The following is a 24,914-nucleotide window of genomic DNA, read 5'->3' on the forward strand; positions in this document are numbered from 1 at the left end:
CTTTTCCGACTCAATAAAATTTGCTTCAATGATCGAGATGGTTATCGGCAAGCTGAAGGAACTAAGTTCGAATGGGAGGAGTACCGCCCAGACAATGTGTCTGCACCACGAATTTATAGCAACCAGAGAACTACAAAATATGTCCAGTTTACATGTGATTACTGTTATTGATACAAAAGCTGATCTTTGCGTTCGTAATAAAGGTACAATCCCAGAAGGAAGAAGTGAATGCAACACCACTCTTACCTTTGACACACCTAATGGCATTACATTTGTGGCCTCACGAAATACGTCCTTCATATGTGGAAATAAAGGTTATCACCGTCTCCCTATAGGATGGTTAGGGACATGCTATATATCCTTTGTATTACCCCCTGTGTTTATTGCTCCACCTATGTATCATAATAATTATGTTTTGTATCACGATTTTATATTGAATAGAGTAAAGAGAACATTAGTTCTTGATGACATCGACCAAACGGACACTGCGTTACAACAATATGTTGATTTTAATTTAGGCCTCTTTTCATTTGTTGGGGCTGCCTTGAACAGTCGAAAAATTAGACGGTTGACACGTGTTGTTGAAGCTGTTGCTAATGAGACAGCTTTCGCTTTAGGAAACATAACAGAGGAACTTCAGATTACTAGAATTGTAATGCTCCAAAACCGTATGGTGTTAGATGTAGTATTAGCTGATCATGGAGGAGCATGCCGCATTATTGGAAGTAGTTGTTGTGTTTACGTGCCTGATAATTCACCTTCTGTATATGATGCAATCTCTAAATTACATAAAATTGCTGCTGAGATACATCCCGATAATGGTACATGGACATTCTCGGGATGGTTTTGGACATTACTTAGTACATGGGGTTGGAAGTTGTTGACGATTCTATGTGTAATAATTGGGATATTATTCTTTGTATGCCTCTGTATCCAGTGTGGCCCAGTGCTATGTTCTATGTGCCTTTCTGCTTGTATTCCATCCAAACGAGCTATTGCTAAAAATGAACAAATGATTCATAGAGAAGTAGTACAAATTATGTCTATTGATATTGAAGATGAATATCCTGATTACGTCCACTATGAGGTAGCTTCAGCTGAACGCTAAAAGGGTCGTCTGTCGTAATTTGACGGTGATCGTGTTAGCGTTAAGCTTTTGCTACACGAATTCCCCTTATGTTGATTATGGTTGACGGAAGCCATTTTGAATGTATCGGAGGCCATCTTATATGAATGCGTTGCCTCGTGGTCAGCATGTCCTTTGTCCTTCCTCTGTACCACTGACCAGTCGAGTTTGCCCAGCAACAGGCTATTTTTAGTACTGGTCAAGCTTGCACATGCGTAGTCAAACCCTCTGTATTAGCGGACAGTCATCGCTTAGGAATGTCCCCCCAAACTGACCAGTGGTGTCATAACTCCTCCCATGAGTTGGCTGTGTTCCAAAAATGACCATATATGTACCTAAACCTCTGTAACTGTGTTCCGCCTACATTTTATTACTGTAAAACTGTATAAAAGAGGGCTCCCACCGATGTTCGGTGTGATACTTCTTGCATTGCCGAAGGGTGCTGTAGGAATGTACCACCACCCCATGGGGTCTTAATAAACTTGTCTTTTGCATTTTCCAGTTTCCGTGCCAATATCTGTTATGATGTAGAGGGTATTCTGCGGAGTATGTAGGCCTGGAGAACCCAATACCACAGGTCGATACCACTTTACGGATGCAGGAAAAGCACAACAAGGCCTTTTACAGCGCTTCACCTGGGATTGCATGAAGGTCGATACCACTTTACGGATGCGGGAAAAGCACAACAAGGCCTTTTAAAGCGCTTCACCTGGGATTGCTTGAGGGTCGATACCACTTGACGGATGCGGGAAAAGCACAACAAGGCCTTTTACAGCGCTTCACCTGGGATTGCATGAAGGTCGATACCACTTTATGGATACGGGAAAAGCACAACAAGGCCATTCACAGCGCTTCTCGTGGGATTGCATGAAGGTCGATACCACTTTACGGATGCGGGAAAAGCACAACAAGGCCTTTTACAGCGCTTCACCTGGGTTTGCTTGAGGGTCGATACCACTTTACGGATGCGGGAAAAGCACAACAAGGCCTTTTACAGCGCTTCACCTGGGATTGCATGAGGGTCGATACCACTTTACGGATGCGGGAAAAGCACAACAAGGCCTTTTACAGCGCTTCACCTGGGATTGCATTAAGGTCGATACCACTTTACGGATGCGGGAAAAGCACAACTATGCCTTTTACAGCGCTTCACCTGGGATTGCTTGAAGGTCGATACCACTTTACGGATGCGGGAAAAGCACAACAATGCCTTTTACAGCGCTTCACCTGGGATTGCTTGAAGGTTGAGACCACTTTACGGAGGCGGGAAAAGCACAACAAGGCCTTTTACCGCGCTTCACCTGGGATTGCTTGAAGGTCGACACCACTTTACGGATGCGGGAAAAGCACAACAAGGCCTTTTACAGCGCTTCACCTGGGATTGCATGAGGGTCGATACCACTTTACGGATGCAGGAAAAGCACAACAAGGCCTTTTACAGCGCTTCACCTGGGATTGCATGAAGGTCGATACCACTTTACGGATGCAGGAAAAGCACAACAAGGCCTTTTACAGCGCTTCACCTGGGATTGCATGAAGGTCGATACCACTTTACGGATGCAGGAAAAGCACAACAAGGCCTTTTACAGCGCTTCACCTGGGATTGCATGAAGGTCGATACCACTTTACGGATGCCGGAAAAGCACAACAAGGCTTTTTACAGCGCTTCACCTGGGATTGCATGAGGGTCGATACCACTTTACGGATGCGGGAAAAGCACAACAAGGCCTTTTACAGCGCTTCACCTGGGATTGCATGAGGGTCGATACCACTTTACGGATGCGGGAAAAGCTCAACAAGGCCTTTTACAGCGCTTCACCTGGGATTGCATTAAGGTCGATACCACTTTACGGATGCGGGAAAAGCACAACAAGGCCTTTTACAGCGCTTCTCCTGGGATTGCATGAAGGTCGATACCACTTTACGGATGCGGGAAAAGCACAACAAGGCCTTTTACAGCACTTCACCTGGGATTGCTTGAAGGTTGATACCACTTTACGGAGGCGGGAAAAGCACAACAAGGCCTTTTACCGCGCTTCACCTGGGATTGCATTAAGGTCGATACCACTTTACGGATGCGGGAAAAGCACAACTATGCCTTTTACAGCGCTTCACCTGGGATTGCTTGAAGGTCGATACCACTTTACGGATGCGGGAAAAGCACAACAATGCCTTTTACAGCGCTTCACCTGGGATTGCTTGAAGGTTGATACCACTTTACGGAGGCGGGAAAAGCACAACAAGGCCTTTTACCGCGCTTCACCTGGGATTGCTTGAAGGTCGACACCACTTTACGGATGCGGGAAAAGCACAACAAGGCCTTTTACAGCGCTTCACCTGGGATTGCATGAGGGTCGATACCACTTTACGGATGCAGGAAAAGCACAACAAGGCCTTTTACAGCGCTTCACCTGGGATTGCATGAAGGTCGATACCACTTTACGGATGCAGGAAAAGCACAACAAGGCCTTTTACAGCGCTTCACCTGGGATTGCATGAAGGTCGATACCACTTTACGGATGCAGGAAAAGCACAACAAGGCCTTTTACAGCGCTTCACCTGGGATTGCATGAAGGTCGATACCACTTTACGGATGCCGGAAAAGCACAACAAGGCTTTTTACAGCGCTTCACCTGGGATTGCATGAGGGTCAATACCACTTTACGGATGCGGGAAAAGCACAACAAGGCCTTTTACAGCGCTTCACCTGGGATTGCATGAGGGTCGATACCACTTTACGGATGCGGGAAAAGCTCAACAAGGCCTTTTACAGCGCTTCACCTGGGATTGCATTAAGGTCGATACCACTTTACGGATGCGGGATAAGCACAACAAGGCCTTTTACAGCGCTTCTCCTGGGATTGCATGAAGGTCGATACCACTTTACGGATGCGGGAAAAGCACAACAAGGCCTTTTACAGAGCTTCACCTGGGATTGCTTGAAGGTCCATACCACTTTATGGATGCGGGAAAGGCACAACAAGGCCTTATACAGCGCTTCACCTGGGATTGCTTGAAGGTCGATACTACTTTACGGATGCCGGAAACGCACAACAAGGCCTTTTACAGCGCTTCACCTAGGATTGCATGAGGGTCGATACCACTTTACGGATGCAGGAAAAGCACAACAAGGCCTTTTACAGCGCTTCACCAGGGATTGCATGAAGGTCGATACCACTTTACGGATGCGGGAAAAGCACAACAAGGCCTTTTACAGCGCTTCACCTGGGATTGCATCAATCAATCAATCAGTGACACTTATAAAGCGCGCTACATACCCGTAGGGTCTCAAGGCCCTGGGGGGGGGAGCCGCTACTGCTCGAACAGCCAGGTCTTCAGCTTCTTCCTGAAGGAGAGGTGGTCTTGGGTCAGGCGCAGGTCGGTCGGGAGGGAGTTCCAGGTCTTGGCGGCCAGGTAGGAGAAGGACCTTCCTCCTGTAGTCGCTCTTCGGATGCGGGGGACGGCGGCGAGGGCGTGGTTGGCTGATCGGAGTTGGCGTTTGGGAGCGTAGAAGTTGACTCGGCTGTTGAGGTAGCTCGGGCCTTGGTCGTGTAGGGCTTTGTGTGCGTGGGTGAGGAGGCGGAAGGTGATTCTTTTGTATGAGGGTCGATACCACTTTACGGATGCGGGAAAAGCACAAACCACAACAAGGCCTTTTACAGCGCTTCACCTGGGATTGCATGAGGGTCGATACCACTTTACGGATGCGGGAAAAGCACAACAAGGCCTTTTACAGCGCTTCACCTGGGATTGCATGAAGGTCGATTCGACTTTACGGATGCGGGAAAAGCACAACAAGGCCTTTTACAGCGCTTCTCCTGGGATTGCTTAAAGGTCGATACCACTTTACGGATGCGGGAAAAGCACAACAAGGCCTTTTACAGCGCTTCACCTAGGATTGCTTGAAGGTCGATACCACTTAACGGATGCGGGAAAAGCACAACAAGGCCTTTTACAGCGCTTCACCTGGGATTGCATGAGGGTCGATACCACTTTACGGATGCAGGAAAAGCACAACAAGGCCTTTTACAGCGCTTCACCTGGGATTGCATGAAGGTCGATACCACTTTACGGATGCAGGAAAAGCACAACAAGGACTTTTACAGCGCTTCACCTGGGATTGCATGAAGGTCGATACCACTTTACGGATGCGGGAAAAGCATAACAAGGCCTTTTACAGCGCTTCACCTGGGATTGCTTGAAGGTCGATACCACTTTACGGATGTGGGAAAAGCACAACAAGGCCTTTTACAGCGCTTCAGCTGGGATTTCATGAGGGTTGATACCACTTTACGGATGCAGGAAAAGCACAACAAGGCCTTTTACAGCGCTTCACCTGGGATTGCATGAAGGTCAATACCACTTTATGGATGCAGGAAAAGCACAACAAGGCCTTTTACAGCGCTTCACCTGGGATTGCATGAGGGTCGATACCACTTTACGGATGCGGGAAAAGCACAACAAGGCCTTTTACAGCGCTTCACTTGGGATTGCATGAGGGTCGATACCACTTTACGGATGCAGGAAAAGCACAACAAGGCCTTTTACAGCGCTTCACCTGGGATTGCATGAAGGTCGATACCACTTTATGGATGCAGGAAAAGCACAACAAGGCCTTTTACAGCGCTTCTCCGGGGATTGCATGAAGGTCGATACCACTTTACGGATGCGGGAAAAGCACAACAAGGCCTTTTACAGCGCTTCACCTGGGATTGCTTGAAGGTCCATACCACTTTATGGATGCGGGAAAAGCACAACAAGGCCTTTTACAGCGCTTCACCTGGGATTGCATGAAGGTCGATACCACTTTACGGATGCAGGAAAAGCACAACAAGGCCTTTTACAGCGCTTCACCTGGGATTGAATGAAGGTCGATACCACTTTACGGATGCGGGAAAAGCACAACAAGGCCTTTTACAGCGCTTCACCTGGGATTGCATGAGGGTCGATACCACTTTACGGATGCGGGAAAAGCACAACAAGGCCTTTTACAGCGCTTCACCTGGGATTGCATGAGGGTCGATACCACTTTACGAATGCGGGAAAAGCTCAACAAGGCCTTTTACAGCGCTTCACCTGGGATTGCATGAAGGTCGATACCACTTTACGGATGCGGGAAAAGCACAACAAGGCCTTTTACAGCTCTTCACCTGGGATTGCATGAGGGTCGATACCAGTTTACGGATGCGGGAAAAGCACAAACCACAACAAGGCTTTTTACAGCGCTTCACCTGGGATTGCATGAGGGTCGATACCACTTTACGGATGCGGGAAAAGCACAACAAGGCCTTTTACAGCGCTTCACCTGGGATTGCATGAAGGTCGATACCACTTTACGGATGCGGGAAAAGCACAACAAGGCCTTTTACAGCGCTTCTCCTGGGATTGCTTGAGGGTCGATACCACTTGACGGATGCGGGAAAAGCACAACAAGGCCTTTTACAGCGCTTCACCTGGGATTGCATGAGGGTCGATACCACTTTACGGATGTGGGAAAAGCTCAACAAGGCCTTTTACAGCGCTTCACCTGGGATTGCATTAAGGTCGATACCACTTTACGGATGCGGGAAAAGCACAACAAGGCCTTTTACAGCGCTTCTCCGGGGATTGCATGAAGGTCGATACCACTTTACGGATGCAGGAAAAGCACAACAAGGCCTTTTACAGCGCTTCACCTGGGATTGCTTGAAGGTCCATACCACTTTATGGATGCGGGAAAGGCACAACAAGGCCTTATACAGCGCTTCACCTGGGATTGCTTGAAGGTCGATAATACTTTACGGATCCCGGAAACGCACAACAAGGCCTTTTACAGCGCTTCACCTAGGATTGCATGAGGGTCGATACCACTTTACGGATGCAGGAAAAGCACAACAAGGCCTTTTACAGCGCTTCACCTGGGATTGCATGAAGGTTGATACCACTTTACGGATGCAGGAAAAGCACAACAAGGCCTTTTACAGCGCTTCACCTGGGATTGAATGAAGGTCGATACCACTTTACGGATGCGGGAAAAGCACAACAAGCCCTTTTACAGCGCTTCACCTAGGATTGCATGAGGGTCGATACCACTTTACGGATGCGGGAAAAGCACAACAAGGCCTTTTACAGCGCTTCACCTGGGATTGCATGAGGGTCGATACCACTTTACGAATGCGGGAAAAGCTCAACAAGGCCTTTTACAGCGCTTCACCTGGGATTGCATGAAGGTCGATACCACTTTACGGATGCGGGAAAAGCACAACAAGGCCTTTTACAGCGCTTCACCTGGGATTGCATGAGGGTCGATACCAGTTTACGGATGCGGGAAAAGCACAAACCACAACAATGCTTTTTACAGCGCTTCACCTGGGATTGCATGAGGGTCGATACCACTTTACGGATGCGGGAAAAGCACAACAAGGCCTTTTACAGCGCTTCACCTGGGATTGCATGAAGGTCGATACCACTTTACAGATGCGGGAAAAGCACAACAAGGCCTTTTACAGCGCTTCTCCTGGGATTGCTTGAAGGTCGATACCACTTTACGGATGCTGGAAAAGCACAACAAGGCCTTTTACAGCGCTTCACCTGGGATTGCTTGAAGGTCGATACCACTTTACGGATGCGGGAAAAGCACAACAAGGCCTTTTACAGCGCTTCACCTGGGATTGCATGAGGGTCGATACCACTTTACGGATGCAGGAAAAGCACAACAAGGCGTTTTACAGCGCTTCACCAGGGATTGCTTGAAGGTCGATACCACTTTACGGATGCGGGAAATGCACAACAAGGCCTTTTACAGCGCTTCACCTGGGATTGCATTAAGGTCGATACCACTTTACGGATGCGGGAAAAGCACAACAAGGCCTTTTACAGCGCTTCACCTGGGATTGCATGAAGGTCGATACCACTTTACGGATGCGGGAAAGGCTCAACAAGGCCTTTTACAGCGCTTCACCTGGGAGCGTATGAAGTTCGATACCACTTTACGGATGCGGGAAAAGCTCAACAAGGCCTTTTAGAGCGCTTCACCTGGGATTGCATGAAGGTCCATACCACTTTACGGATGCGGGAAAAGCTCAACAAGGCCTTTTACAGCGCTTCACCTGGGATTGCATGAAGGTCGATACCACTTTACGGATGCGGGAAAAGCACAACAAGGCCTTTTACAGCGCTTCACCTGGGATTTCAAGAGGTTGATACCACTTTTTGGATGCGGGAAAAGCTCAACAAGGCCTTTTACAGCGCTTCACCTGGGATTGCATGAGGTTGAAGCCACTTTACGGGTGCGGGAAAAGCACAACAAGGCCTTTTACAGCGCTTCACCTTGGAGCGTATGAAGGTCGATACCACTTTACGGATGCGGGAAAAGCTCAACAAGGCCTCTTAGAGCGCTTCACCTGGGATTGCTTGAAGGTCGATACCACTTTACAGATGCGGGAAAAGCACAACAAGGCCTTTTACAGCGCTTCACCTGGGATTGCATGAGGGTCGATACCACTTTACGGATGCAGGAAAAGCACAACAAGGCCTTTTACAGCGCTTCACCTGGGATTGCATGAAGGTCGATACCACTTTACGGATGCAGGAAAAGCACAACAAGGCCTTTTACAGCGCTTCACCTGGGATTGCTTGAGGGTCGATACCACTTGACGGATGCGGGAAAAGCACAACAAGGCCTTTTACAGCGCTTCACCTGGGATTACATGAGGGTCGATACCACTTTACGGATGCGGGAAAAGCTCAACAAGGCCTTTTACAGTGCTTCACCTGGGATTGCATGAAGGTCGATACCACTTTACGGATGCGGGAAAAGCACAACAAGGCCTTTTACAGCGCTTCACCTGGGATTGCATGAGGGTCGATACCACTTAACGGATGCCCGAAAAGCACAACAAGGCTTTCTACAGCGCTTCACCTGGGATCGCATGAGGGTCGATACCACTTTATGGATGCGGGAAAAGCACAACAAGGCCTTTTACAGCGCTTCACCTGGGATTGCATGAGGGTCGATACCACTTTACGGATGCGGGAAAAGCTCAACAAGGCCTTTTACAGCGCTTCACCTGGGATTGCATTAAGGTCGATACCACTTTACGGATGCGGGAAAAGCACAACAAGGCTTTTTACAGCGCTTCTCCTGGGATTGCATGAAGGTCGATACCACTTTACGGATGCGGGAAAGGCACAACAAGGCCTTTTACAGCGCTTCACCTGGGATTGCTTGAAGGTCCATACCACTTTATGGATGCGGGAAAGGCACAACAAGGCCTTATACAGCGCTTCACCTGGGATTGCTTGAAGGTCGATACTACTTTACGGATGCCGGAAACGCACAACAAGGCCTTTTACAGCGCTTCACCTGGGATTGCATGAGGGTCGATACCACTTTACGGATGCAGGAAAAGCACAACAAGGCCTTTTACAGCACTTCACCTGGGATTGAATGAAGGTCGATACCACTTTACGGATGCGGGAAATGCACAACAAGGCCTTTTACAGCGCTTCACCTGGGATTGCATAAGGGTCGATACCACTTTACGGATGCGGGAAAAGCACAACAAGGCCTTTTACAGCGCTTCACCTGGGATTGCATGAGGGTCGATACCACTTTACGAATGCGGGAAAAGCTCAACAAGGACTTTTACAGCGCTTCACCTGGGATTGCATGAAGGTCGATACCACTTTACGGATGCGGGAAAAGCACAACAAGGCCTTTTACAGCGCTTCACCTGGGATTGCATGAGGGTCGATACCACTTTACGGATGCGGGAAAAGCACAAACCACAACAAGGCCTTTTACAGCGCTTCACCTGGGATTGCATATGGGTCGATACCACTTTACGGATGCGGGAAAAGCACAACAAGGCCTTTTACAGCGCTTCACCTGGGATTGAATGAAGGTCGATACCACTTTACGGATGCGGGAAAAGCACAACAAGGCCTTTTACAGCGCTTCTCCTGGGATTGCTTGAAGGTCGATACCACTTTACGGATGCGGGAAAAGCACAACAAGGCCTTTTACAGCGCTTCACCTGGGATTGCTTGAAGGTCGATACCACTTTACGGATGCAGGAAAAGCACAACAAGGCCTTTTACAGCGCTTCACCTGGGATTGCATGAGGGTCGATACCACTTTACGGATGCGGGAAAAGCATAACTAAGGCCTTTTACAGCTCTTCACCTGGGATTGCTTGAAGGTCGATACCACTTTACGGATGTGGGAAAAGCACAACAAGGCCTTTTACAGCGCTTCAGCTGGGATTGCATGAGGGTTGATACCACTTTACGGATGCAGGAAAAGCACAACAAGGCCTTTTACAGCGCTTCACCTGGGATTGCATGAAGGTCAATACCACTTTACGGATGCAGGAAAAGCACAACAAGGCCTTTTACAGCGCTTCACCTGGGATTGCATGAGGGTCGATACCACTTTACGGATGCAGGAAAAGCACAACAAGGCGTTTTACAGCGCTTCACCTGGGATTGCATGAAGGTCGATACCACTTTACGGATGCAGGAAAAGCACAACAAGGCCTTTTACAGCGCTTCACCTGGGATTGCATCAAGGTCGATACCACTTTACGGATGCGGGAAAAGCATAACAAGGCCTTTTACAGCGCTTCACCTGGGATTGCTTGAAGGTCGATACCACTTTACGGATGTGGGAAAAGCACAACAAGGCCTTTTACAGCGCTTCAGCTGGGATTGCATGAGGGTTGATACCACTTTACGAATGCGGGAAAAGCTCAACAAAGACTTTTACAGCGCTTCACCTGGGATTGCATGAAGGTCGATACCACTTTACGGATGCGGGAAAAGCACAACAAGGCCTTTTACAGCGCTTCACCTGGGATTGCATGAGGGTCGATACCACTTTACGGATGCGGGAAAAGCACAAACCACAACAAGGCCTTTTACAGCGCTTCACCTGGGATTGCATATGGGTCGATACCACTTTACGGATGCGGGAAAAGCACAACAAGGCCTTTTACAGCGCTTCACCTGGGATTGAATGAAGGTCGATACCACTTTACGGATGCGGGAAAAGCACAACAAGGCCTTTTACAGCGCTTCTCCTGGGATTGCTTGAAGGTCGATACCACTTTACGGATGCGGGAAAAGCACAACAAGGCCATTTACAGCGCTTCACCTGGGATTGCTTGAAGGTCGATACCACTTTACGGATGCAGGAAAAGCACAACAAGGCCTTTTACAGCGCTTCACCTGGGATTGCATGAGTGTCGATACCACTTTACGGATGCAGGAAAAGCACAACAAGGCCTTTGCAGCGCTTCACCTGGGATTGCATGAAGGTCGATACCACTTTACGGATGCGGGAAAAGCATAACAAGGCCTTTTACAGCTCTTCACCTGGGATTGCTTGAAGGTCGATACTACTTTACGGATGTGGGAAAAGCACAACAAGGCCGTTTACAGCGCTTCAGCTGGGATTGCATGAGGGTTGATACCACTTTACGGATGCAGGAAAAGCACAACAAGGCCTTTTACAGCGCTTCACCTGGGATTGCATGAAGGTCAATACCACTTTACGGATGCAGGAAAAGCACAACAAGGCCTTTTACAGCGCTTCACCTGGGATTGCATGAGGGTCGATACCACTTTACGGATGCAGGAAAAGCACAACAAGGCGTTTTACAGCGCTTCACCTGGGATTGCATGAAGGTCGATACCACTTTACGGATGCAGGAAAAGCACAACAAGGCCTTTTACAGCGCTTCACCTGGGATTGCATCAAGGTCGATACCACTTTACGGATGCGGGAAAAGCATAACAAGGCCTTTTACAGCGCTTCACCTGGGATTTCTTGAAGGTCGATACCACTTTACGGATGTGGGAAAAGCACAACAAGGCCTTTTACAGCGCTTCAGCTGGGATTGCATGATGGTTAATACCACTTTACGGATGCAGGAAAAGTACAACAAGGCCTTTTACAGCGCTTCACCTGGGATTGCATGAAGGTCAATACCACTTTACGGATGCAGGAAAAGCACAACAAGGCCTTTTACAGCGCTTCACCTGGGATTGCATGAAGGTCGATACCACTTTACGGATGCGGGAAAAGCACAACAAGGCCTTTTACAGCGCTTCACCTGGGATTGCATGAAGGTCGATACCACTTTACGGATGCGGGAAAGGCTCAACAAGGCCTTTTACAGCGCTTCACCAGGGATTGCTTGAAGGTCGATACCACTTTACGGATGCGGGAAATGCACAACAAGGCCTTTTACAGCGCTTCACCTGGGATTGCATGAAGGTCGATACCACTTTACGGATGCGGAAAAAGCACAACAAGGCCTTTTACAGCGCTTCACCTGGGATTGCATGAAGGTCGATACCAATTTACGGATGCGGGAAAGGCTCAACAAGGCCTTTTACAGCGCTTCACCTGGGAGCGTATGAAGGTCGATACCACTTTACGGATGCGGGAAAAGCTCAACAAGGCCTTTTAGAGCGCTTCACCTGGGATTGCATGAAGGTCGATACCACTTTACGGATGCGGGAAAAGCTCAACAAGGCCTTTTACAGCGCTTCACCTGGGATTGCATGAAGGTCCATACCACTTTACGGATGCGGGAAAAGCACAACAAGGCCTTTTACAGCGCTTCACCTGGGATTTCATGAGGTTGATACCACTTTTTGGATGCGGGAAAAGCTCAACAAGGCCTTTTACAGCGCTTCACCTGGGATTGCTTGAAGGTTGATACCACTTTATGGAGGCGGGAAAAGCACAACAATGCCTTTACAGCGCTTCACCTGGGATTGCTTGAAGGTTGATACCACTTTACGGAGGCGGGAAAAGCACAACAAGGCCTTTTACAGCGCTTCACCTGGGATTGCTTGAAGGTCGATACCACTTTACGGATGCGGGAAAAGCACAACAAGGCCTTTTACAGCGCTTCACCTGGGATTGCATGACGGTCGATACCACTTTACGGATGCAGGAAAAGCACAACAAGGCCTTTTACAGCGCTTCACCTGGGATTGCATGAAGGTCGATACCACTTTACGGATGCAGGAAAAGCACAACAAGGCCTTTTACAGCGCTTCACCTGGGATTGCTTGAGGGTCGATACCACTTGACGGATGCGGGAAAAGCACAACAAGGCCTTTTACAGCGCTTCACCTGGGATTGCATGAGGGTCGATACCACTTTACGGATGCGGGAAAAGCTCAACAAGGCCTTTTACAGTGCTTCACCTGGGATTGCATGAAGGTCGATACCACTTTACGGATGCGGGAAAAGCACAAGGCCTTTTACAGCGCTTCACCTGGGATTGCATGAGGGTCGATACCACTTAACGGATGCCGGAAAAGCACAACAAGGCTTTTTACAGCGCTTCACCTGGGATTGCATGAGGGTCGATACCACTTTATGAATGCGGGAAAAGCACAACAAGGCCTTTTACAGCGCTTCACCTGGGATTGCACGAGGGTCGATACCACTTTACGGATGCGGGAAAAGCTCAACAAGGCCTTTTACAGCGCTTCACCTGGGATTGCATTAAGGTCGATACCACTTTACGGATGCAGGAAAAGCACAACAAGGCCTTTTACAGCGCTTCTCCTGGGATTGCATGAAGGTCGATACCACTTTACGGATGCGGGAAAGGCACAACAAGGCCTTTTACAGCGCTTCACCTGGGATTGCTTGAAGGTCCATACCACTTTATGGATGCGGGAAAGGCACAACAAGGCCTTATACAGCGCTTCACCTGGGATTGCTTGAAGGTCGATACTACTTTACGGATGCCGGAAACGCACAACATGGCCTTTTACAGCGCTTCACCTGGGATTGCATGAGGGTCGATACCACTTTACGGATGCAGGAAAAGCACAACAAGGCCTTTTACAGCGCTTCACCTGGGATTGAATGAAGGTCGATACCACTTTACGGATGCGGGAAAAGCACAACAAGGCCTTTTACAGCGCTTCACCTGGGATTGCATAAGGGTCGATACCACTTTACGGATGCGGGAAAAAAAGAACAAGGCCTTTTACAGCGCTTCACCTGGGATTGCATGAGGGTCGATACCACTTTACGAATGCGGGAAAAGCTCAACAAGGACTTTTACAGCGCTTCACCTGGGATTGCATGAAGGTCGATACCACTTTACGGATGCGGGAAAAGCACAACAAGGCCTTTTACAGCGCTTCACCTGGGACTGCATGAGGGTCGATACCACTTTACGGATGCGGGAAAAGCACAAACCACAACAAGGCCTTTTACAGCGCTTCACCTGGGATTGCATATGGGTCGATACCACTTTACGGATGCGGGAAAAGCACAACAAGGCCTTTTACAGCGCTTCACCTGGGATTGAATGAAGGTCGATACCACTTTACGGATGCGGGAAAAGCACAACAAGGCCTTTTACAGCGCTTCTCCTGGGATTGCTTGAAGGTCTATACCACTTTACGGATGCGGGAAAAGCACAACAAGGCCTTTTACAGCGCTTCACCTGGGATTGCTTGAAGGTCGATACCACTTTACGGATGCAGGAAAAGCACAACAAGGCCTTTTACAGCGCTTCACCTGGGATTGCATTAAGGTCGATACCACTTTACGGATGCGGGAAAAGCACAACAAGGCTTTTTACAGCGCTTCTCCTGGGATTGCATGAAGGTCGATACCACTTTACGGATGCGGGAAAGGCACAACAAGGCCTTTTACAGCGCTTCACCTGGGATTGCTTGAAGGTCCATACCACTTTATGGATGCGGGAAAGGCACAACAAGGCCTTATACAGCGCTTCACCTGGGATTGCTTGAAGGTCGATACTACTTTACGGATGCCGGAAACGCACAACAAGGCCTTTTACAGCGCTTCACCTGGGATTGCATGAGGGTCGATACCACTTTACGGATGCAGGAAAAGCACAACAAGGCCTTTTACAGCACTTCACCTGGGATTGAATGAAGGTCGATACCACTTTACGGATGCGGGAAATGCACAACAAGGCCTTTTACAGCGCTTCACCTGGGATTGCATAAGGGTCGATACCACTTTACGGATGCGGGAAAAGCACAACAAGGCCTTTTACAGCGCTTCACCTGGGATTGCATGAGGGTCGATACCACTTTACGAATGCGGGAAAAGCTCAACAAGGACTTTTACAGCGCTTCACCTGGGATTGCATGAAGGTCGATACCACTTTACGGATGCGGGAAAAGCACAACAAGGCCTTTTACAGCGCTTCACCTGGGATTGCATGAGGGTCGATACCACTTTACGGATGCGGGAAAAGCACAAACCACAACAAGGCCTTTTACAGCGCTTCACCTGGGATTGCATATGGGTCGATACCACTTTACGGATGCGGGAAAAGCACAACAAGGCCTTTTACAGCGCTTCACCTGGGATTGAATGAAGGTCGATACCACTTTACGGATGCGGGAAAAGCACAACAAGGCCTTTTACAGCGCTTCTCCTGGGATTGCTTGAAGGTCGATACCACTTTACGGATGCGGGAAAAGCACAACAAGGCCTTTTACAGCGCTTCACCTGGGATTGCTTGAAGGTCGATACCACTTTACGGATGCAGGAAAAGCACAACAAGGCCTTTTACAGCGCTTCACCTGGGATTGCATGAGGGTCGATACCACTTTACGGATGCGGGAAAAGCATAACAAGGCCTTTTACAGCTCTTCACCTGGGATTGCTTGAAGGTCGATACCACTTTACGGATGTGGGAAAAGCACAACAAGGCCTTTTACAGCGCTTCAGCTGGGATTGCATGAGGGTTGATACCACTTTACGGATGCAGGAAAAGCACAACAAGGCCTTTTACAGCGCTTCACCTGGGATTGCATGAAGGTCAATACCACTTTACGGATGCAGGAAAAGCACAACAAGGCCTTTTACAGCGCTTCACCTGGGATTGCATGAGGGTCGATACCACTTTACGGATGCAGGAAAAGCACAACAAGGCGTTTTACAGCGCTTCACCTGGGATTGCATGAAGGTCGATACCACTTTACGGATGCAGGAAAAGCACAACAAGGCCTTTTACAGCGCTTCACCTGGGATTGCATCAAGGTCGATACCACTTTACGGATGCGGGAAAAGCATAACAAGGCCTTTTACAGCGCTTCACCTGGGATTGCTTGAAGGTCGATACCACTTTACGGATGTGGGAAAAGCACAACAAGGCCTTTTACAGCGCTTCAGCTGGGATTGCATGAGGGTTGATACCACTTTACGAATGCGGGAAAAGCTCAACAAAGACTTTTACAGCGCTTCACCTGGGATTGCATGAAGGTCGATACCACTTTACGGATGCGGGAAAAGCACAACAAGGCCTTTTACAGCGCTTCACCTGGGATTGCATGAGGGTCGATACCACTTTACGGATGCGGGAAAAGCACAAACCACAACAAGGCCTTTTACAGCGCTTCACCTGGGATTGCATATGGGTCGATACCACTTTACGGATGCGGGAAAAGCACAACAAGGCCTTTTACAGCGCTTCACCTGGGATTGAATGAAGGTCGATACCACTTTACGGATGCGGGAAAAGCACAACAAGGCCTTTTACAGCGCTTCTCCTGGGATTGCTTGAAGGTCGATACCACTTTACGGATGCGGGAAAAGCACAACAAGGCCATTTACAGCGCTTCACCTGGGATTGCTTGAAGGTCGATACCACTTTACGGATGCAGGAAAAGCACAACAAGGCCTTTTACAGCGCTTCACCTGGGATTGCATGAGTGTCGATACCACTTTACGGATGCAGGAAAAGCACAACAAGGCCTTTGCAGCGCTTCACCTGGGATTGCATGAAGGTCGATACCACTTTACGGATGCGGGAAAAGCATAACAAGGCCTTTTACAGCTCTTCACCTGGGATTGCTTGAAGGTCGATACTACTTTACGGATGTGGGAAAAGCACAACAAGGCCGTTTACAGCGCTTCAGCTGGGATTGCATGAGGGTTGATACCACTTTACGGATGCAGGAAAAGCACAACAAGGCCTTTTACAGCGCTTCACCTGGGATTGCATGAAGGTCAATACCACTTTACGGATGCAGGAAAAGCACAACAAGGCCTTTTACAGCGCTTCACCTGGGATTGCATGAGGGTCGATACCACTTTACGGATGCAGGAAAAGCACAACAAGGCGTTTTACAGCGCTTCACCTGGGATTGCATGAAGGTCGATACCACTTTACGGATGCAGGAAAAGCACAACAAGGCCTTTTACAGCGCTTCACCTGGGATTGCATCAAGGTCGATACCACTTTACGGATGCGGGAAAAGCATAACAAGGCCTTTTACAGCGCTTCACCTGGGATTTCTTGAAGGTCGATACCACTTTACGGATGTGGGAAAAGCACAACAAGGCCTTTTACAGCGCTTCAGCTGGGATTGCATGATGGTTAATACCACTTTACGGATGCAGGAAAAGTACAACAAGGCCTTTTACAGCGCTTCACCTGGGATTGCATGAAGGTCAATACCACTTTACGGATGCAGGAAAAGCACAACAAGGCCTTTTACAGCGCTTCACCTGGGATTGCATGAAGGTCGATACCACTTTACGGATGCGGGAAAAGCACAACAAGGCCTTTTACAGCGCTTCACCTGGGATTGCATGAAGGTCGATACCACTTTACGGATGCGGGAAAGGCTCAACAAGGCCTTTTACAGCGCTTCACCAGGGATTGCTTGAAGGTCGATACCACTTTACGGATGCGGGAAATGCACAACAAGGCCTTTTACAGCGCTTCACCTGGGATTGCATGAAGGTCGATACCACTTTACGGATGCGGAAAAAGCACAACAAGGCCTTTTACAGCGCTTCACCTGGGATTGCATGAAGGTCGATACCAATTTACGGATGCGGGAAAGGCTCAACAAGGCCTTTTACAGCGCTTCACCTGGGAGCGTATGAAGGTCGATACCACTTTACGGATGCGGGAAAAGCTCAACAAGGCCTTTTAGAGCGCTTCACCTGGGATTGCATGAAGGTCGATACCACTTTACGGATGCGGGAAAAGCTCAACAAGGCCTTTTACAGCGCTTCACCTGGGATTGCATGAAGGTCCATACCACTTTACGGATGCGGGAAAAGCACAACAAGGCCTTTTACAGCGCTTCACCTGGGATTTCATGAGGTTGATACCACTTTTTGGATGCGGGAAAAGCTCAACAAGGCCTTTTACAGCGCTTCACCTGGGATTGCTTGAAGGTTGATACCACTTTATGGAGGCGGGAAAAGCACAACAATGCCTTTACAGCGCTTCACCTGGGATTGCTTGAAGGTTGATACCACTTTACGGAGGCGGGAAAAGCACAACAAGGCCTTTTACAGCGCTTCACCTGGGATTGCTTGAAGGTCGATACCACTTTACGGATGCGGGAAAAGCACAACAAGGCCTTTTACAGCGCTTCACCTGGGATTGCATGACGGTCGATACCACTTTACGGATGCAGGAAAAGCACAACAAGGCCTTTTACAGCGCTTCACCTGGGATTGCATGAAGGTCGATACCACTTTACGGATGCAGGAAAAGCACAACAAGGCCTTTTACAGCGCTTCACCTGGGATTGCTTGAGGGTCGATACCACTTGACGGATGCGGGAAAAGCACAACAAGGCCTTTTACAGCGCTTCACCTGGGATTGCATGAGGGTCGATACCACTTTACGGATGCGGGAAAAGCTCAACAAGGCCTTTTACAGTGCTTCACCTGGGATTGCATGAAGGTCGATACCACTTTACGGATGCGGGAAAAGCACAAGGCCTTTTACAGCGCTTCACCTGGGATTGCATGAGGGTCGATACCACTTAACGGATGCCGGAAAAGCACAACAAGGCTTTTTACAGCGCTTCACCTGGGATTGCATGAGGGTCGATACCACTTTATGAATGCGGGAAAAGCACAACAAGGCCTTTTACAGCGCTTCACCTGGGATTGCACGAGGGTCGATACCACTTTACGGATGCGGGAAAAGCTCAACAAGGCCTTTTACAGCGCTTCACCTGGGATTGCATTAAGGTCGATACCACTTTACGGATGCGGGAAAAGCACAACAAGGCCTTTTACAGCGCTTCTCCTGGGATTGCATGAAGGTCGATACCACTTTACGGATGCGGGAAAGGCACAACAAGGCCTTTTACAGCGCTTCACCTGGGATTGCTTGAAGGTCCATACCACTTTATGGATGCGGGAAAGGCACAACAAGGCCTTATACAGCGCTTCACCTGGGATTGCTTGAAGGTCGATACTACTTTACGGATGCCGGAAACGCACAACATGGCCTTTTACAGCGCTTCACCTGGGATTGCATGAGGGTCGATACCACTTTACGGATGCAGGAAAAGCACAACAAGGCCTTTTACAGCGCTTCACCTGGGATTGAATGAAGGTCGATACCACTTTACGGATGCGGGAAAAGCACAACAAGGCCTTTTACAGCGCTTCACCTGGGATTGCATAAGGGTCGATACCACTTTACGGATGCGGGAAAAAAAGAACAAGGCCTTTTACAGCGCTTCACCTGGGATTGCATGAGGGTCGATACCACTTTACGAATGCGGGAAAAGCTCAACAAGGACTTTTACAGCGCTTCACCTGGGATTGCATGAAGGTCGATACCACTTTACGGATGCGGGAAAAGCACAACAAGGCCTTTTACAGCGCTTCACCTGGGACTGCATGAGGGTCGATACCACTTTACGGATGCGGGAAAAGCACAAACCACAACAAGGCCTTTTACAGCGCTTCACCTGGGATTGCATATGGGTCGATACCACTTTACGGATGCGGGAAAAGCACAACAAGGCCTTTTACAGCGCTTCACCTGGGATTGAATGAAGGTCGATACCACTTTACGGATGCGGGAAAAGCACAACAAGGCCTTTTACAGCGCTTCTCCTGGGATTGCTTGAAGGTCTATACCACTTTACGGATGCGGGAAAAGCACAACAAGGCCTTTTACAGCGCTTCACCTGGGATTGCTTGAAGGTCGATACCACTTTACGGATGCAGGAAAAGCACAACAAGGCCTTTTACAGCGCTTCACCTGGGATTGCATGAGGGTCGATACCACTTTACGGATGCAGGAAAAGCACAACAAGGCCTTTGCAGCGCTTCACCTGGGATTGCATGAAGGTCGATACCACTTTACGGATGCGGGAAAAGCATAACAAGGCCTTTTACAGCTCTTCACCTGGGATTGCTTGAAGGTCGATACCACTTTACGGATGTGGGAAAAGCACAACAAGGCCTTTTACAGCGCTTCAGCTGGGATTGCATGAGGGTTGATACCACTTTTCAGATGCAGAAAAAAGCACAACAAGGCCTTTTACAGCGCTTCACCTGGGATTGCATGAGGTTGATACCACTTTACAGATGCAGGAAAAGCTCAACAAGGCCTTTTACAGTGCTTCACCTGGGATTGCATGAGGTTGATACCACTTTACAGATGCGGGAAAATCACAACAAGGCCTTTTACAGCGCTTCACCTGGGATTGCATGAGGGTCGATACCACTTAACGGATGCGGGAAAAGCACAACAAGGCCTTTTACAGCGCTTCACCTGGGATTGCATGAGGGTCGATACCACTTTACGGATGCGGGAAAAAGCTCAACAATGCCTTTTACAGCGCTTTACCTGGGATTGCATGAGGGTCGATACCACTTTACGGATGCGGGAAAAGCTCAACAAGGCCTTTTACAGCTCTTCACCTGGGATTGCATGAGGTTGATACCACTTTACAGATGCGGGAAAAGCTCAACAAGGCCTTTTACAGCGCTTCACCTGGGATTGCATGAGGTTGATACAACTTTACGGATGCGGGAAAAGCTCAACAAGGCCTTTTACAGCGCTTCACCTGTGATTGTATGAGGGTCGATACCACTTTACGGATGCGGGAAAAGCACAACAAGGCCTTTTACAGCGCTTCACCTGTGATTGCATGAAGGTCGATACCACTTTAAGGATGTGGGAAAAGCACAACAAGGCCTTTTACAGCGCTTCACCTGGGATTGCATAAGGGTCGATACCACTTTACGGATGCGGGAAAAGCTCAACAAGGCCTTTTACAGCGCTTCTCCTTGGATTGCATGAAGGTCGATACCACTTTACGGATGTGGGAAAAGTACAACAAGGCCTTTTACAGCGCTTCACCTGGGATTGCATGAAGGTCGATACCACTTTATGGATGCGGGAAAAGCACAACAAGGCCTTTTACAGTGCTTCACCTGGGATTGCATGAGGGTCGATACCACTTTACGAATGCAGGAAAAGCACAACAAGGCCTTTTACAGCGCTTCACCTGGGATTGCATGAAGGTCAATACCACTTTACGGATGCGGGAAAAGCTCAACAAGGCCTTTTACAGCTCTTCACCTGGGATTGCATGAAGGTCGATACCACTTCACGGATGCGGGAAAAGCACAACAAGGCCTTTTACAGCGCTTCACCTGGGATTGCATGAGGGCCGATACCATTTTACGGATGCGGGAAAAGCTCAACAATGCCTTTTACAGCGTTTTACCTGGGATTGCATGAGGGTCGATACCACTTTACGGATGCGGGAAAAGCTCAACAAAGCCTTTTACAGCTCTTCATCTGGGATTGCATGAGGTTGATACCACTTTATGGATGCGGGAAAAGCTCAACAAGGCCTTTTACAGCGCTTCACCTGTGATTGCATGAGGGTCGATACCACTTTACGGATGCGGGAAAAGCACAACAAGGCCTTTTACAGCGCTTCACCTGTGATTGCATGAAGGTCGATACCACTTTATGGATGTGGGAAAAGCACAACAAGGCCTTTTACAGCGCTTCTCCTGGGATTGCATGAAGGTTGATACCACTTTACGGATGTGGGAAAAGCACAACAAGGCCTTTTACAGCGCTTCACCTGGGATTGCATGAAGGTCGATGCCACTTTACGGATGCGGGAAAAGCACACCAAGGCCTTTTACAGCGCTTCACCTGGGATTGCATGAGGGTCGATACCACTTTACGGATGCGGGAAAAGCTCAACAAGGCCTTTTACAGCGCTTCACCTGGAATTGCATGAGGGTCGATACCACTTTATGGATGTGGGAAAAGCACAACAAGGCCTTTTACAGCGCTTCACCTGGGAGTGCATGAAGGTCGATACCACTTTACGGATGCGGGAAAAGCACAACAAGGCCTTTTACAGCGCTTCACCTGGGATTGCATGAGGGTCGATACCACTTTACGAATGCAGGAAAAGCACAACAAGGCCTTTTACAGCGCTTCACCTGGGATTGCATGAAGGTCTATACCACTTTACGGATGCGGGAAAAGCTCAACAAGGCCTTTTACAGCTCTTCACCTGGGATTGCATGAAGGTCGATACCACTTCACGGATGCGGGAAAAGCACAACAAGGCCTTTTACAGCGCTTCACCTGGGATTGCATGAAGGTCGATACCACTTTACGGATGCGGGAAAAGCACAACAAGGCCTTTTACAGCGCTTCACCTGGGATTGGATGAAGGTCGATACCACATTACGGATGCGGGAAAAGCACAACAAGGCCTTTTACGGCGCTTCACCTGGGATTGCATCAGGTTGTCCCACTCTTCTCAGGATATTTGATGAAGTTCGATCAATCCCCAGCAGAGGTAGCGATGGGAGGGGCAACTGCACCACAAAAGCACTCAAAAACAACAAAAAGCAGGCTCCAAGGAAGCCTCCCTGAGGTGCTTACTGCTGAAATCAGACCAAATACACTTTCAAGGAGGTCCAATGTGGAATCCTCAAAAATGTTGGCTTAGAAAAATCCTTCGTAGTATGCTTAAGGAAGAAAACCCTATGACAATGCTTTAAATTTGGCCATCAAAGTGGTCCCTGGGGTGATGGATTCCACCCATCTTACCTCGCGGTCGCGCCTCTCTGAGTCTGGCTGCCGCCTCCATCAGGCTGACCTTGGAGAAGACTTCGATGGTCACCTCAATGGCCGAGTCCGAGCCGTAGAACTGTACAAGGAGGTCCTTGGTGTCAATTGGGTCTGCTTTCTCCAGGCATCCTCGTGGGATGGTTCGCTTTCCTTTGATATTGATTTCTGATAATTTATTTTTAAATCTTTTGAACTCATCTTCGGTGAGATCCTCCAGGGCGTGGAGAAGGATGTCGCCAGATGTGCTCCCTCTGTTCCCCATGGCTCACGGGCGGCTCCGTCTGAAAAACAAAGATGGGGGATAAGAAAGAGGGCTGGTCACAAACTCAAGAGACACAGAAGTGAGACACATTACAACAAACTCCTCACATCTGCACAATGTCTTTCAATTAGTGGATGAACTCCACTTAATATAGCGCTACTGTGAGCCCAGTAGGGCATCTTGGAGCTGTAGTAGTTGCCATGCTATTAGATATAATCATGTCCACTCTAATCTAGAGTGCATTCTAGAGCAGATAGTACAATGTAACTGCGGAAGGGCTTGATCAGTGCTACACTTTTAGGAAATCCAGAAAAGGGAAATAATTATAATTACAAGGAAATTATTTACTTAGTTATTCTAAAAATATGGCTTGATACTGCGTTGAACACCCCCAGATGCCATTACAGAAACTTAAAAACTCTGCAGCAAAACTTTACAAACTTCCATGTAAAGGTTGGTTGGGAGGCATAAAGTGTGACTCTTAACAAGGTGTGTCGAGACCCTGCCTGAAATCAGGCCAGGAGTCTCACAGTGCGACAGAAGACAGACATCTATTTGTAGATTAAGGGTTGACTGTTTTCTGTTTGAATGAGAGTTGGGAATATTGTCCAAGTCTGCAGCAGGGAGGAAGGAGAAAGACCAACAGACCCCTCCCTGAGACGTCTCAAGGACCAATAAAAAGGCATTTGAACTCAGCTTTAACAATCAGGAGCCAGTGTATGAACCATGGTGAATGTAGGCGACACAGAGTTCAATATTTGGTTATTGACTCCTGGCATAGGGTAATCGAGGCCTCTAGAGCTTTGCACTCAGCAGCTAGCTTGTATGCAGAATGACTTTAAAGGCAGTCTTCCCATTCTAAAGCAATCTGTGATGCTAAATTTGCACCAGGTATAGATTATGGCATCAATAAACCTTGCTATTGCCGGTATCATCGCGGTCGTGCAGGTATAGATTATGACATCAATGAACATTGCTACTGCCGGCATCATCGCAGTCGTGCAGGTATAGATTATGGCATACGTGTACATTGCTACTGCCGGTATCATCGCGGTCGTGCAGGTATAGATTATGTCATACGTGGACATTGCTACTGCCAGCATCATCGCAGTCATGCAGGTATAGATTATGTCATACGTGGACATTGCTACTGCCAGCATCATCGCAGTCGTGCAGGTATAGATTATGGAATACATGGACATTGCTACTGCCGGTATCATCGCGGTCGTGCAGGTATAGATTATGGCATATATGTACATTGCTACTGCCGGTATCATCGCATACGTGGACATCGGATCTACATATATACGGGACCCCCTCTTAAGATACTTTTAAGGCCAGGGGAAAGAGAGGAACACAACTACAACAAAGAAAATGATTCCCTCATGACCTAAATTACTTTACAATTGACGACATTTGTACTTTCAGAGAAATCCTTCAACACACGGTGACTGCATATATTTTTTTCATATTTATAGCTTTTATTATCTCTTTTTATATTCTTTTTTACAAAATTATTCTTTTTTACTGTGTTTCTTCAAGTTCATCACAACCATTTTACAAAAGGACATAGAATTCATTTAATTAACTATTCATCTGTGAGAGCCCTGCCGGAGACTACCTTCAGGGAAGAAGTGCG

At 48.4% G+C, this 24,914-nt stretch overlaps 1 protein-coding gene across 1 annotated transcript in view; it reads right to left on the reverse strand.

Annotated features, from left to right (window-relative positions):
* Window positions 1–23,275, reverse strand: part of LOC147736957 (NACHT, LRR and PYD domains-containing protein 12-like) — a 663,764-nt gene extending 640,489 nt beyond the window's left edge. The window contains exon 1 of the mRNA XM_086922399.1: window positions 22,993–23,275. Within this exon, the coding sequence (XP_086778525.1) occupies window positions 22,993–23,275 (283 nt within the window). The remainder of the gene's footprint in view (window positions 1–22,992) is intronic.
* Window positions 23,276–24,914: the final 1,639 nt, after the last annotated feature.

Source organism: Lissotriton vulgaris, chromosome 1_1, assembly GCF_964263255.1.
Source record: "Lissotriton vulgaris chromosome 1_1, aLisVul1.2, whole genome shotgun sequence".
Taxonomy (NCBI): domain Eukaryota; kingdom Metazoa; phylum Chordata; class Amphibia; order Caudata; family Salamandridae; genus Lissotriton; species Lissotriton vulgaris.